This window comes from Chlamydotis macqueenii, chromosome 1 (assembly GCF_036417535.1).
Source record: "Chlamydotis macqueenii isolate bChlMac1 chromosome 1, bChlMac1.mat, whole genome shotgun sequence".
NCBI lineage: Eukaryota > Metazoa > Chordata > Aves > Otidiformes > Otididae > Chlamydotis > Chlamydotis macqueenii.
This window is the reverse complement of record NC_141556.1, coordinates 160451885-160466080: the sequence shown is the minus strand read 5'-3', so window position 1 is coordinate 160466080 and position 14196 is coordinate 160451885. Positions and strand designations below refer to the sequence as shown.

At 42.8% G+C, this 14196-nt stretch overlaps 1 protein-coding gene and 1 pseudogene across 4 annotated transcripts in view; one reads left to right on the top strand and one right to left on the bottom strand.

Moving 5' to 3' along the window:
* The window catches only part of DZIP1 (DAZ interacting zinc finger protein 1), a 43396-nt gene that overhangs the window by 10818 nt on the left and 18382 nt on the right, over positions 1 to 14196 (bottom strand). The window contains exons 11-12 of one of the 4 annotated variants that reach the window (XM_086741398.1): positions 4659 to 4823; positions 1080 to 1139 (exon numbers count right to left, since the gene is read on the bottom strand). The exons of 1 other annotated variant lie outside the window; for it this stretch is intronic. In XM_086741398.1, coding sequence (XP_086597524.1) covers positions 1080 to 1139; positions 4659 to 4823 — 225 coding nt within the window. The remainder of the gene's footprint in view (positions 1 to 1079; positions 1140 to 4658; positions 4824 to 14196) is intronic. 2 more of the 4 variants (XM_086741405.1, XM_086741415.1) reach the window with 2 other exon arrangements.
* On the top strand, positions 5185 to 14157 carry LOC147602329 (uncharacterized; annotated as a pseudogene).

Below are 14196 nucleotides of genomic sequence, written 5' to 3'. Positions count from 1 at the left end.
GCCAAGTCAAGAATTTTCACACTCTCCCTTACAAACGGCTGTCACCGAACATAAAAAAAATCTTGGTCTATTTTTTCAGACTGCATTCTTTCTTTCTCTCTTTCAAACTGCAGGCCATGCCTTTAGGGACAGCAGAAGAATTAAAGACAATCCATCAAGAGAGAAGATGGCAAGCAAGAGAAATAGCAGAAAGAATGGCAAAAATGTGAGCAATCTTTATTTTAGATTTTCAGAGTTGCTGGGTTTTCCCTGGGGAAACCTCTCACAGGCAGATGTATTCAAATAACAATTTTGTTTTCAAAACAGCATCATTCCCTCAAAATTCAAACTCATTCGCTGTAAGGTTCAAGACTGATTTTGATTTTTGTACATAGTACAGATTATTATGCTATTCAGCTATTTGGTGTTTCATCTAAAGTACGTTAGCCTTCTTCAGGAGAAGAATACCATGCAGGATGAACCAATGCTTTCTCTTCTGTCACTGTAAATATGGCTGTCTCCAAGTTTTCCTCAGATGAAGCAGAAGAACAGCTACCAACACTGGGCTATGTAATTTCATTCAGAATTGCGCAACTCTGTCTGGAGCTGTGGCTGCTCAGAGATAGGTGTAACTCAGATCACTTGCAAAGTATCTCTGGTGCATCTATGAAAGCAGACAGCTTCAACTTCCACCACCAGCTTCCGTCTTCTATCTGAACTCTCTATCCTCTTATGCGGAGTTTGAAACAGAAGTGAGCATACATGGCAATAGTGTCAGCACGAAAAATTTCCTAGTAAGGAGGTGCTATTCCCCATCAAATGTTTTTCCTCTGCTTAGCTCAAGTGCCTTTAGACATATGGAATATGCCTGCTTTAAAGAGTTAGCCAGCTTTCCATTAAACATTGAACTTGGATGAGGAAATCATAATATTTACAAACACCAATAGCAGACAGGCTGACATAAACAAGGACTGTGCCCACCCAAATGACATGAGCATACTCAAATACAATGAAAAATACTGTAGGTGTAAAATAATATTTACATTTTTATTTAAAAAAAACCCACATGCCACTACATTTTGAGCTGAACCAACCATTACCTTTTTCCTCTTCTGAAAGCTCCTCTATAGGCTCCAGCATATGCACCAAGGGTGCCTGCTCTAATAACGAGGAAGAACAGGAACACCAGAAAAACAGGACAGGAGGTGGTCAAGGTCCAGAGTGAGAAAGTTAGGCAAAAAAACACACTGATGTCAATTTTCCTGATTGCTGACAAACTGCTTAACAATCAAAAACCCAACGCAACGTGACTCTTCACTGTCTTGGTGGTACATTTTTGTGAAGGAGACCCTGATACAGTAGTCACTTCAGGAGCGATTCAGTTGCCCAAATGTGAGTGTCTACTGTTATCTCGGATATATCAGAGTTTTAAGACACCAGCACAGGGCTGGCTGATAAGTGATACAACTACAGAAAAACTCGTGCCCTTCTGGAATGGCACTCAGAGGCCAGGTGAGATGTTTTTGGGCACCTACAATGACAATGCCATTTAGGATTAAGTAAATGAACACTGTCATTCATTTCTCATAAAACACATTTCAACTCTTAAATTTATTTTGAAATATTTTGTGCAATTTGGTATTAAAAGTTTACAAATATTTTAAAATAGATATAGAAATCCTCAAAAATATATGGAAAAAATATGTTAACTCATAATTCCAGAGAACTATTAAGCACTGAGTCTATACATGCAAGGCATAGAGAAATTATAGATATATGTGATAATTTCCAATAAAATAAATTTTTAAACTCTTCAATCATTCCAATATAGTGAGATTCAGTATTAGCATGTGCTTTAAAGAAATCTTGAAATGTCCTCTGCTGAGAACAGCTTCCTAGACACATTTAAATTATCATTCTATAGGCTGTCAGGTACAATTTGCTTTATATAAATGAAGCCAGTGTACAGTTTATTTACAACTTTATAGACTTCAGATAGAAGAGATGCATGAAAATGCTTTTCTGTAGACTAATGAAAATGTACATTTTTAAAATGTTAATATTCACCTTCCATAAATAAATTCATTTAAATAAAAACTAGAATTCTAGCTTATTCTAGGGTTTATGATAAAAACTGAGAAACATGCAAACTATACCTTCAGCATTCAACTACTGGTAGTATAGGAGAAAACAATTTATTGGCCAATATTTTGGGCCAATGTACATTTGCCCCAGCCTTCAAAAGAAACCTTTGGCACTATACATGGTTGTTACACTGTATGAGTAGAAGGGGAGGAAGTGACGTTGCAGTAAAGATGCCTGCTCTCCAGCATTTCTCATACAATTAGGTACAAACATGGATGCATTGTGATGGGCAATCACTATGAAATGAGCACTTGGAGCTAGGTGACACTTACTGTCACATCTCCAATATTCCCCATGTGAAGGGGACTAAAACTGAAACTGGTGGTGTAAATGCTTGGGTTTGGCTGCTGCTCTCTCCACATTTTCCATACCTGCAGTTCTATTCAGCCTCTCACCTGCTTTTCCAAGCAGGTTACAAGACTTATGATTTGCTACCATATAATTCGCACTACATAAGAAATTCTTAAAAAATTCTTCTTACACCATCACATGATGCTAACAAGATGCAAATTTCAATATATTTTATAGAAACACTTAAAAGCAAAACTCTGAGAGACTGACTGATAAATAGGCTTCTGGTCTTTCGGTCTCTAAGGCTGTAAAATTTAACAGTGGCCAGAGCACTACTGGGCACTAGAACATGATCCTCCACACTACTGCTCCTGGCACACTGTTGCCCTGCACCAACTAACGTTCTCCAAAACAACATTCAGGCACAGTCTGGGATCATTCCCAAAAGCCTGCAGTGAGCCTGTTTCGGAGGACAGAGCCTGAAGCACAGATGAGATGTTCTGGGGGGAATTAATTTAGCTTCATGGACATCAAGGCCTCTGACTTTCTTGGCTAGAACTACTAGACAGTAAGCCAGTTGCTGCGTAATTGGATTTAATCCATACTTGTTTTACCTGTACTTTACTCAAATGCAATCTCCTTAAAGGAGCTGACTCATCTCTGGACAAGCCCTTGTCAAGTAACTTAATTTAACAGGAAAAGCCCAGGTCCCGGAACTCAGAGCTGAAAACTGTGCTTCTCTTCCTCAGTATACTAGAAACAGAGGAAGTTAAAACAAGTAAAAGAAGAGCTGCAAGAGCAAAACCAAAATGTATTACTTGCTCTGTAGAATATTGTTCACTGCATGATGACAGAGATCGAAAGCTAAGACATGAGGGAGTGCAACACCTGGAAACAGCAACTTCTCTAATTTAAGTGGGTGTTTTTTTTTTCTTTACTGTACTCTCATTCTAAGAGATATTTATTAAATAACACATTGGAATACAATGTAAGAAAAAGTAGCTTGGTTCACCACTTCTCTGGTTTATAGCCATGTGTGAAGAACACTCCCCTAAGGAGCCCTCTCCTATGTTTACCAGAGATGTGCTGCCTCTAGCCATCTGATCAGACCTCTCAGCTCTTACCTTAATGCACATCCTTGAAATCAGCAGCATCTAAATATTAGCAAGCTTATTTTTAGGAATCATTTAAGTCTGACTACCCAGCTAAACCTCAAATCTGTACAAAGCAGTCTTTGCTAATTTCGTATCTAAACCAATCCTGCTGATGCAGACTGAAATCCTAACTACTCTGAATTACTGTAACTTTCTCTAGTTCATCTGACCTTTTTGCCCAAAATATCACCAACCCACAAACTAATGTTAGCCTCAAACAAGTAATCACTACAGCTTCTAACTTCAGGAGAGCCTGTTACCTTCCTGTCAAGTATCAGCCCTAAATCTAGTCCAGCTGACCCTAGTGGATGCTGCTCTACATCAGTCTCTTAAACATCAGACCTTGCTAGTCAGGATCTTACTCCTAGCTTTCATCTTAGTCTGAGTGTTGAACTTAGACAGACTGCTATCTTCCCTTTTGGCTTCACAACTAGATACAAATGACTTGCTCCTAGCCACTTCTATGCTCCCCCTTCCAGATGAACAGACAAACTGTGTGCTCGCCTTACTGGAAGTGGATCCCACGAGGCTGAAGCAAGGCAGGAGCCAGCATATCGCCTGCTCTGGACTACCAGAGTACTGGTAGAACTGGAGATTACATCAGTCTTGCAGCTCAGATGCAACTTTAATTACACTTTGTTCATTGACACGACTTGAACCCTGGCTCTCATCTCCACCTCTTTCTTGGCGATGAAACAGAGATACATTTCAACTTCATACTCACACCTATTCAGTCAGGCTCTGCTGCTGCTACCTTGCATAACTGATCCTTCTTAACTCAACCATAACTCTTGTTTGCCAATCAATATCTGCCGAAGCCTAATCCTAACACTAACCCAAGCTCACTGATCCCTGTAAAACCTTGGCCCAGTGTCCTGGTTTCAGTAGGGATGGAGTTAATTTTCCTCTGGTGTGTTTTGGATTTGTATGTAAGAATGTTGATAAAACACCCTGATGATATGAGTTGTTGTGAATGAGACCAAGGACACTGTCCTGCTTTCCAAGTCTCACTAATTTGCAGATGCAGGAAGCTGGGAGAAATACAGACAGAATAATTGACCCAAACTGGCCAAAGAGAGTATTCCATACTATAAACGTCATGCTCAGTGTGTAAGTGGGGGTTGGCGGTATCTGCCTTCCTGGCATCCATCTTTCTCTCTCGTTCGCTGGTATCGTTCCCTCTACCTTGCTGGCTCCTGTTCACTTCCTCACTCGCCGCTCGGTTTTGTTTCTGGGATCGCTGCTTGGTACAGGCTGTATCAGTCATTGGGACATCAGGTGGTGAGAAAACATACATTGTTCATTTTGTATATTTTAATATCCTTATATTCTATTATTATTGTAATTTTCCATCATTATTTTAGTAAATTGTTTTCATCTCAACCCACAAGTTTTCCTTCCTTCCCAATTCTCTCCCCTACCCTGCTGGGGAGGGGGAGGGTGAGTGAGAAACTATGGTAATTTGTGCTAAACCATCACAATCTTTTTGGTGCCCAGCGTGGGGCTAGAAGGGTTGAGGTAACGACAGATCTGACTAGAATGTGTCAAAGCTGTTACAAGTGCTCATTGTTTTTATTTAAGAGTCCCTGGTCACAATGTTGTATTACGTGTTCGCATGGTTGTGTTATGTAAATCCTAAATTGCATCACATATTTCCTTTGATCCTGTTTATCACCTCTCGGAAATGGATGAGACTTCTCATTTTGTTGTACTGGGCACTACTGGCTTATGATATGATACCATCACTGCTCATTAAATCAGTCTGGCCTTTTTTTTTGGCATTGCCGGCAACTCTGTACTTCGGGCGCCATTTTGCAAGAATTATTAATAATCGCACATTTTTCTTTTTCTCCCTGGAGAACCAATTTATGGGGAAGTCAGAAGAGGATACTTTTCCCTACTCTTTTACCTTCCCTTTCTCCTTCAAGCTAGTCACATCAGCTTTCAAGAATTCTGAATATCCTAGGGATGTGCAAGCCAGCATACTCCTATTGCTATGTCTCCTAAATGTGTTTCAAATTTTGTTTAGGATTAAACAATTCTTTGAAAAGAATCACCCAAATATCTGCCTCGAGGTTGGAGGGGCACATGGGAGAATATGGGCAGGTATCTAGAGAGCTTCTCACCTCCAATGGTCTGGAACTTCACTCCCAAATAACTACAGAATCCTGATGAAGTGACTGAGTATTTGAAAGGAAAATGCCATGGCTATTCCAAAGAAGCACAACTTAACACTTTGTGCTGGGCACTGGCTAGTATCTACCAAACACTGCTCAGTGTTTTGCAGCACCTTCAAGAAGAAGGGAGGGAAAACCAACCAACAGATACTGTGGCTACTCCAGCCCCTGGGAGAGACACCACAGCTACTCCAACCCCAGCTGCCAGCACTGCGGCTATTCCAGCTCCAGTGACAGGCACTGCGGCTACTCCAGGCCCAGCTACTGGCACTGCGACCAAATCAGAGAACCAACCTGTGTCGGTATCGGTCGCCCCTATATAGAAGAAGAAATCTTAGAAGCAAAAGTCAGCTTGTTTAGTAAGGGATGAGGAAAAACCAGGACCATCATGAGCAGAGGAGGAAGAAGAGGAACTCATAAACGAGACTGAAAACACCCGATCTCTATCCCTGAGTGAGCTGCGTGACATACGAAAAGATTTCGGCCAGCATCCAGGCGAGCACCTTGTCACCTGGCTGCTTCAGTGCTGGGATAATGGGGCCAGTAGCCTGGAATTAGAAGGTAAGGAAGCTAAACAGCTGAGATCTCTTTCTAGGGATGGGAGCATCGACAAAGCCATTGGAAGAGGTGGACAAGCTCTCAGCCTCTGGAGGCAACTCCTGTCAAGTATGAAGGAAAGATATCCCTTCAAGGAAGATGTCACCTATCACCCAGGCAAGTGGACCACCATAGAGAGAGGTATCCAGTACCTAAGAGAATTAGCCGTGCTGGAAATCATTTATAGCGACCTAGATTGTGAGGAACCATACAAAGATCCAGGTGAAATCCAGTGCGCACAGCTCATGTGGCTGAAGTTACTACGGAGCATACCTTCATCACATGCCAATTCATTGGCAGTACTGAATTGGAAAGATGGAGAGGGACCAACAATAGATGAATTGGCTAGTCAGCTCTGGCAATATGAAGAAACTCTCTCTTCCTCCCTCATCTCGGCTGTGGAGAAACTGTCTTGGGAGGTCCAGCAATTAAAAGAGGATAGGTCCTACTCCCCACCCATACCGACCAGTATTTCAGCTATTAGGAGTAAACACTTCCCTGCTCAAGAGAGATGGTACATGTGGCGAGGTACCCTGTGGTTTACCTTGCATGACCAAGGAGAGGACATGAGGGAGTGGGATGGGAAACCTACCCCAGCCCTAGAGACACGGGTGTGGGAGCTGCAGGGAAAAACAATTGCAAATAAAGGTTCTCCCCAGAAAATTGCTGCTCCAGTCTCCAATGGACAGTTACCCAGACAGAACAGAAGGGCTGATCTTACCTCTGATGCTATGGAAGGGAATTCCAGTTCACATTCACAAGAAGTAAGCAGCGAATACTATGAACAGGACTAGAGGGGTCCTGCCTCCAGCCAGGTGGAGGAGAGGGACAACTGAGTTTACTGGACTGTATGGATTAAATGGCCTGGTACATCACACCCACAAGAGTATAAAGCTCTAGTGGACACTGGTGCACAATGGACCCTAACGCCACCAAGCTATAAAGGGGCAGAACCCGTTTGTATTTCTGGAGTGACAGGAGGATCCCAACAGCTGACTGTATTGGAGGCCAAAGTGAGTCTAACTGGGAATGAGTGGCAAAAGCACCCCATAGTGACTGGCCCAGATGCTCCATGCATTCCTGGTATAGATTACCTCAGGAGCGGGTATTTCAAAGACCCAAAAGGGCACCAGTGGGCTTTTGGTATAGCCACTGCGGAGACTGAGGAACATAAACAACTGTCCACCTTGCCCAAACTCTCAAAGGACCCTTCTGTTGTGGGGTTGCTGAAGGTTGAGGAACAACAGGTACCAATCGCTACCACCACGGTGCACCGACAGCAATATCGCACCAACCAAGACTCCCTGATCCCCATCCATAAGCTGATTTGTCAACTGCAGAGCCAGGGAGTGCTCTGTAAGACTCACTCGCCCTTTAACAGTCCCATACGGCCAGTGCGAAAATCAAGTGGAGAATGGAGACTAACAGTGGACTATTGTGGCCTGAATGAAGTTAGACCACCACTGAATGCTGCCATGCCAGACACGTTAGAACTTCAGTATGAACTAGAGTCAAAGGCAGTGTTGTGGTTTTGTTTAATGAGGGGGGGGCCTAAGGTGGTAGCTTCTGTAGGAAACTGCTAGAAGTCGCTCCCCTTTGTTCAGTGGACTCGGCCGGGCCTAGGGCGGACCCGCTGCTGGCCAAGGCTGAGCCGATTGGTAGCAGAATGTTCCGGGATAACGCCTCTGCGATAACATATTTAAGAAGGGGATAATAGGAAAAAATAAAAGAGAAGAGAAGATGTGAAGAAGCTGAGCAGGGGCAGAGGCGTAGAGGGGGAGGCGCGGGCCTCATGGGCCTTGCAGGCCTCACCCTCTGGCCTCTTGCCAGGCAGCCGACTGGGCCTGACTTGGCCTGGCCCGGCTGCAAGAAGTGGAGAGGGGATGAGATGGATGATGTGAAGAGATTCTGAGAGGCGCCTGCCAGCCTGTTGTGAAGAACTTGTCTTGTGAGAGAAACAGCTGCAGACACCAAGGTCAGTTCAGAAGGAGGGGGAGGAGTAATGCGGCTTCTGGCCAAGATTTCCCTGTAGCCTGTGGTGATGAACATGGTGGAGCTGGTTGTCCCCCTCAGCCCATGGAGGCCCACGGTGGAGCAGAGATCCACTTGGAACCCGTGAAAGACCCCACACTGGGGGAGGTGGATGCCTGAAGGAGGCTGTGGCCCGTGGAGGGCCCGCTGGGACAGCCATTCTGGAGAGACTGCACCCCGTGGAAGAGATGACCCACGCTGGAGCAGTTTCATGAAGGACTGTGGCGTATGGGTGGGACCCCACAACAGAGCAGGGGAGGAATGCGAGGAGTTCTTCCCCCGACCATGAAGCAGCGGCGTAAAACAACGCGTGATGAACTGACTGCAACCCCCATTCCCTCTTCCCCCCTGTGCCGCTCGGGAGGGGAAGGTGGTAGAGATAATGTTAAGCTTGGGAACAGGGAGGGGTGGGGGAAGGTTATCTTGTTCTCTGTCTCATTATCCTGCTAGTTTTAGAAATAAATAAATAGTTTTACCCAAGTTGAGTCTGTTTTGCCCATAATGGTAACTTTAAGGATTTCTCCCTGTCCTTATCTCAAACCTCGAGCCGTTTTTCTTATTTCCCGCTATTCTCTCGGAGGGTGGGGGGAGTGAGAGAGAGACTCGTAGTCTGGTCCCGATCAGGGCTGAACTACGACAGGCAGCCAAGTGGTACGGCACCACTGATATCACCAATGCATTCTTCTCCTTCCCTTTGGAAGCAAAATGCAGGCCACACTTTGCTTTCACTTGGAGGGGCGTCCAGTACATGTGGAATTGATTGCCCCAGAGGTGGAAACACAGCCCCACCATTTGCCATAGATTGATCCAGACTGCATTGGAAAAGGGTGAAGCTCCAGAACACTTGCAGTACATTGATGACATCATTGTATGGGGCAACACAGCAGCAGAAGTTTTTGAAAAAGGGGAGAAAATAATCCAAATCCTTCTGAAAGCCGGTTTTGCAATAAAACAAAGCAAATTCAAGGGGCCTGCACAAGAGATCCAGTTTTTAGGAGTAAAATGGCAAGGTGGACATAATCACATTCCAATGGATGTGGTCAACAAAATAACAGCTATGGCTCCACCAACAAACAAAAAAGAAACACAAGCCTTCTTGAGCGTTGTGGGTTTCTGGAGAATGCGTATTCCAAATTACAGTATGGTTGTAAGCCCTCTCTATGAAGTGACCCGAAAAAGGAATGATTTTAAATGGGGCCCTGAGCAATGACAAGCCTTTGAAGAAATTAAACAGGAGATTGTTCATGCAGTAGCCCTTGGGCCGGTCCAAACAGGATAAGATGTTAAAAGCATCCTCTACACTGCAGCCCGGGAGAATGGCCCTAGCTGGAGTCTCTGGCAGAGAACACCAGGAGAGACTCGAGGTCGACCCCTAGGCTTTTGGAGGCAGAGATATAGAGGATCTGAGGCCTGCTATACTCCAACTGAAAAAGAAATACTGGCAGCATATGAAAGAGTTTGAGCTGCTTCAGAGGTGGTTGGTACTGAAACACAGCTCCTCCTGGCACCCCGACTGCCAGTGCTAGGCTGGAAGTTCAAAGGAAAAGTCCCCTCTACACATCATGCAATCGATGCTACATGGAGTAAATGGGTTGCACTGATCACACAGCAGGCTTGAATAGGAAACCCCAATCATCCAGGAAACTTAGAAGTAATCACAGATTGGCCAGAAGGCAAAGATTTTGGAATGCCACCAGAGGAAGAGGTGATGTGCTGAAGAAGCCCCACTGGATAATAATCTACCAGAAAATGAGAAGAGATATGCCTTGTTCACTGTCATATTGTAGGAAAACACTGAAAGTGGAAAGCTGCTGTGTGGAGTCCTACACGACGAGTTGCAGAAGCTAATGAAGGCCAAGGTGAATCAAGTCAGTTTGCAGAGGTGAAAGCCATCCAGCTGGCTTTAGACACCGCTGAACGGGAAAAATGGCCAGTACTTTATCTCTACACTGACTCACGCATGGTGGCAAATGTCCAATAGGGGTGGTTAAAGCAATGGAAACAGAGCAACTGGCAGCGCAGAGGCAAACCCATCTCGGCTGCCGCATTGTGGCAAGATATTGCTGCCCGGCTAGAGAAGCTGGTTGTAAAAGTACGTCACGTAGATGCCCATGTACCCAAGAGTCGAGCCACAGAAGGACATCAAAACAACCAGCAGGTGGATCAGGCTGCTAAGATCAAAGTTTCCCAAGTGGACCTAGACTGGCAATGAAGAGGTGAGCTATTTTCAGCTCAGTGGGCCCAGGACACCTCGGGCCACCAAGGAACAGACGCAACATACAAATGGGCTCGTGATTGAGGGGTGGATTTAACCATGGACACTATTGCACAGGTTATTAATGAATGTGAAACATGTGCTGCAGTTAAGCAAGCCAAGTGATTAAAGCCTCTTTGGTATGGAGGATGATGGTTGAAATATAAATACGGACAGGCCTGGCAGATTGATTACATCACACTCCCACAAACTCGCCAAGGCAAGCACCATGTGCTCACAATGCTGGAAGCAACCACTGGGTGGCTAGAGACATATCCCGTACCACATGCCACCGCCCGAAACACCTTCCTGGGCCTTGAGAAGCAAGTTCTCTTGCAGCATGGCAATCCAGAAAGAACTGAGTCAGCCAACAGGACTCATTTCCGAAACAACCTCATAGACACCTGGGCCAAAGAGCACGGCATCGAGTGGGTATATCACATCCCCTATAACCAGATGTCTCTGGGTGATATCAGTGCTTTGCAGACCCTGCCATAAATCAGCTTCTTATGCTGGCATGAACCACCTGAACTCCACACCTAATGAAGTTGCTCCACCCCAACAGTCCCACACCTGACCCTAACCAAACAGTACGACTGCTAAATGCTATACCTAGCCCAGTGGCAATTTCTGGGCACATCCTCACCGTATGTCATAAGCTAGCCTCAGTCCAAAACCTAACTAGCTAACCTAGCTTTATCCTCACAAGAACAGTTCCTGTCAGCCTCAGGCTTGAACTGAGCTAAACGGCAGCTACCAACACCAGTCTTAATGAAGGCTGGTCATATTCACAGCTCACTGGCCTGAACTCAGCCATATTAATACTAGCCATCATTAAGGCCAGCAACCTAAAGATGACCTCCACAATGATGTGTGTGTCTTCCCACATCTTCCAGAATATCTTTTCTGCCAAGTAATGTGTGCGGAGAGATAGATAAGATGTATCAAAAGTACAGGTTGCCTTAATTTCTTCAGTGGATAATTATACTACTGAAAAATTAAGTGCCTGGCATACTTTGACAAATCATTAAATATCAGCTTTAAACAGTATTTGAAGACAATTTCTATGCAGGTGGGATATGAAAATATATCTAACAATAATGAAGATTTCAAGCTGTGTATATTTCAAGCGTATCATATATTATTTGTCTGTTCTTATATACGAGTTTAGAAAAACTCTACTCTTCTGACAGTAGTATTGGAAAAGCAGTATTCTGGCCAATACTTAAAGAAGAAATCCTGTCTATTTACTCTGAAATACAAAATGCTGAAGTACTTTTAGCCCAAACAGAAGGGTTACAATTATCTATAGCGGAGTATCACCTACAGTAAGCACTCAGCACTTGCAATATGAAAACCAAGGATGAAATGTAAAACTTGTTTCTTATAAATTGCTGCACTTCTTAAAGATGTAAGGAATGCAAGCCACGGCTATAGTCATTATCTACTCCTTTAAATTATACTCAAAATTTCACATCCGAAGAGCTGCCAGACTTCATCTGTGACACCTGTAATTTTGACCGTCATCTCTGAATCAATGCATTTCATGTATTTTTCTCCTAACTAATCAATGGGAAGCCAGATACTGCACATAAGCAGCATAAATATTAATTTTTAACCAATATTCTTAAATATTATAAATTTTTGATACTTACCTGAGGCCTCTAAGTTAGAGGCCTAGTCATCTCAGACTCCTTCTACAGTCAATGAAGAGACACAAGCAACTTCGAAGAGCAATTCAGATCTTAGTTCAGCCAAACTAAACTCTGAAGGTGCCCCTTTTCTCTGTTAACTGTCTAGGAAGACTACTTTGACTAAATTTTCCTCAGATGCTTCAGTTATGTCCCTAACGATAGCTGGGCTTTAGTCCATACCATGTTGGAAGACTAAGTCATAGATTTTAATGGATGTAATTAATATATTTGCATTTTAACTACTGTCTTCAATTCCACCTACTATTACTGACCTAACAAAGATTAAATATTGAAGAAGTATCAACATTTCAAGAATAATATAGAATCCAAAGTCTGATTTTAAAATATGATTTTAAAAATCGTAATTAATCCGTTGCCTTTTTGTGAGACTTAAGTAATCTTTGAAGATAAGACTTAACTTACATTTGCACAAAACCCTACGGCTAGCTCAGAAACTAAGAGAAGAATGGTCAGCCAGGATGGCATTCAAGGCAGACTATTAGCTTCCACAAGAAATCAGGAACATGAACACAAAAGCAGCAGGCTAACACAGTTATTCCACTATTTTACACATAAGATACCTCATCTGTAATTTAGGTATCTTTTCATAGCACAGATTTAAGATGTGCAGAACTAATCTAACACTGCAAAAGCTTCCAGGCAACTGTGAAAAGTGTACTTAAGTTCACATAAGAGAGCCTTTTTCAGAATTAATTTTCTTTCAAACAGAAAAAAAAGAAAGAAAAAGAAGATATTCCATATGCAGGCAATTTTTTGGGTAGGAAAACGATAGCTCCTGTGATTTCAGAGATGCTCTGTGCTAAATAAATGTCTGTACAGAAGTTACCAGCAAGCACCTTCATTTTCATAATGGCATGAGATGCAGCTATGATGTCTTAATTGAGTATGTAAGTCAATCCCTTGAGGGATAAGACACTATTTCTGCTAACCCTTATATCCAGAAATTAGGAAGGGTAAGTTTAAAAAAATCCAGAAGGGAAGAAAGGGGACAGACAGAGAGACCTGCAGAGATAAAGAGAATAATCATCAGCAAAGGATTCAGAAGGAAACACCTTCTTTGAGGTTTTATAACAAACGGATATCAATGGCAGGAACAGCCTTCTCTATCTTGACAAGTTTCATAAGGTGTCACAAACTTCATATTTGGAGCAGCAAGAAATCAGGAAAGATCTGAATGAGCTGATATAAATTGTCAGAGTTCAGAAAATACTAATGTTCACAGAACTGTTCTCCTCTTCAGACCAAATGAAAGTAAATGTACTAAAAGAGCAATGCTTGACAAGCCTGGTGTGTAAGCAGCAATGTTCTTCATAAAGCTTGTCTCTTAATTTCAAGGCAATAGCTAGGCTACTTGCTGTGAGATCTCTTGGCTAGAACCAGCACTACTGTGTTGGTGCAATGAAGCTGGTTTCAATGCAAAATAAGTGAATTATTTAAAATACTATTATTAATTATCTATACTTAATATATTATTACTTTTCTAGCTGGATGGGATGATTGTCTACTTTGATTATGTCTTCTGTATTTTTCCTCCTTGACGTTTGAAGTCACACAAAAAAAGACAATTTCAAGACTTACAAACAAACTTCTCCATATTTTTCTCTATACGAATTCCATTATATGCATATACCATAAAATAAGCATATTTTCTAGAAAACAATCTTATTTCCTCAATTAGTTTTTACCTTAAAGTGCTCCAATGTATACATGTGCTAGGAAATATACTCAGATTATTTTATTTTGTTTTTCCTTTATTCTTTTCAGTAGTGCATCTTTACAATTACTTCATGGGAATTCTCAATGCTGGCATATAGCAAAGCAATTCAAATTCTTTCAAGGTAACTCCTCTTAGA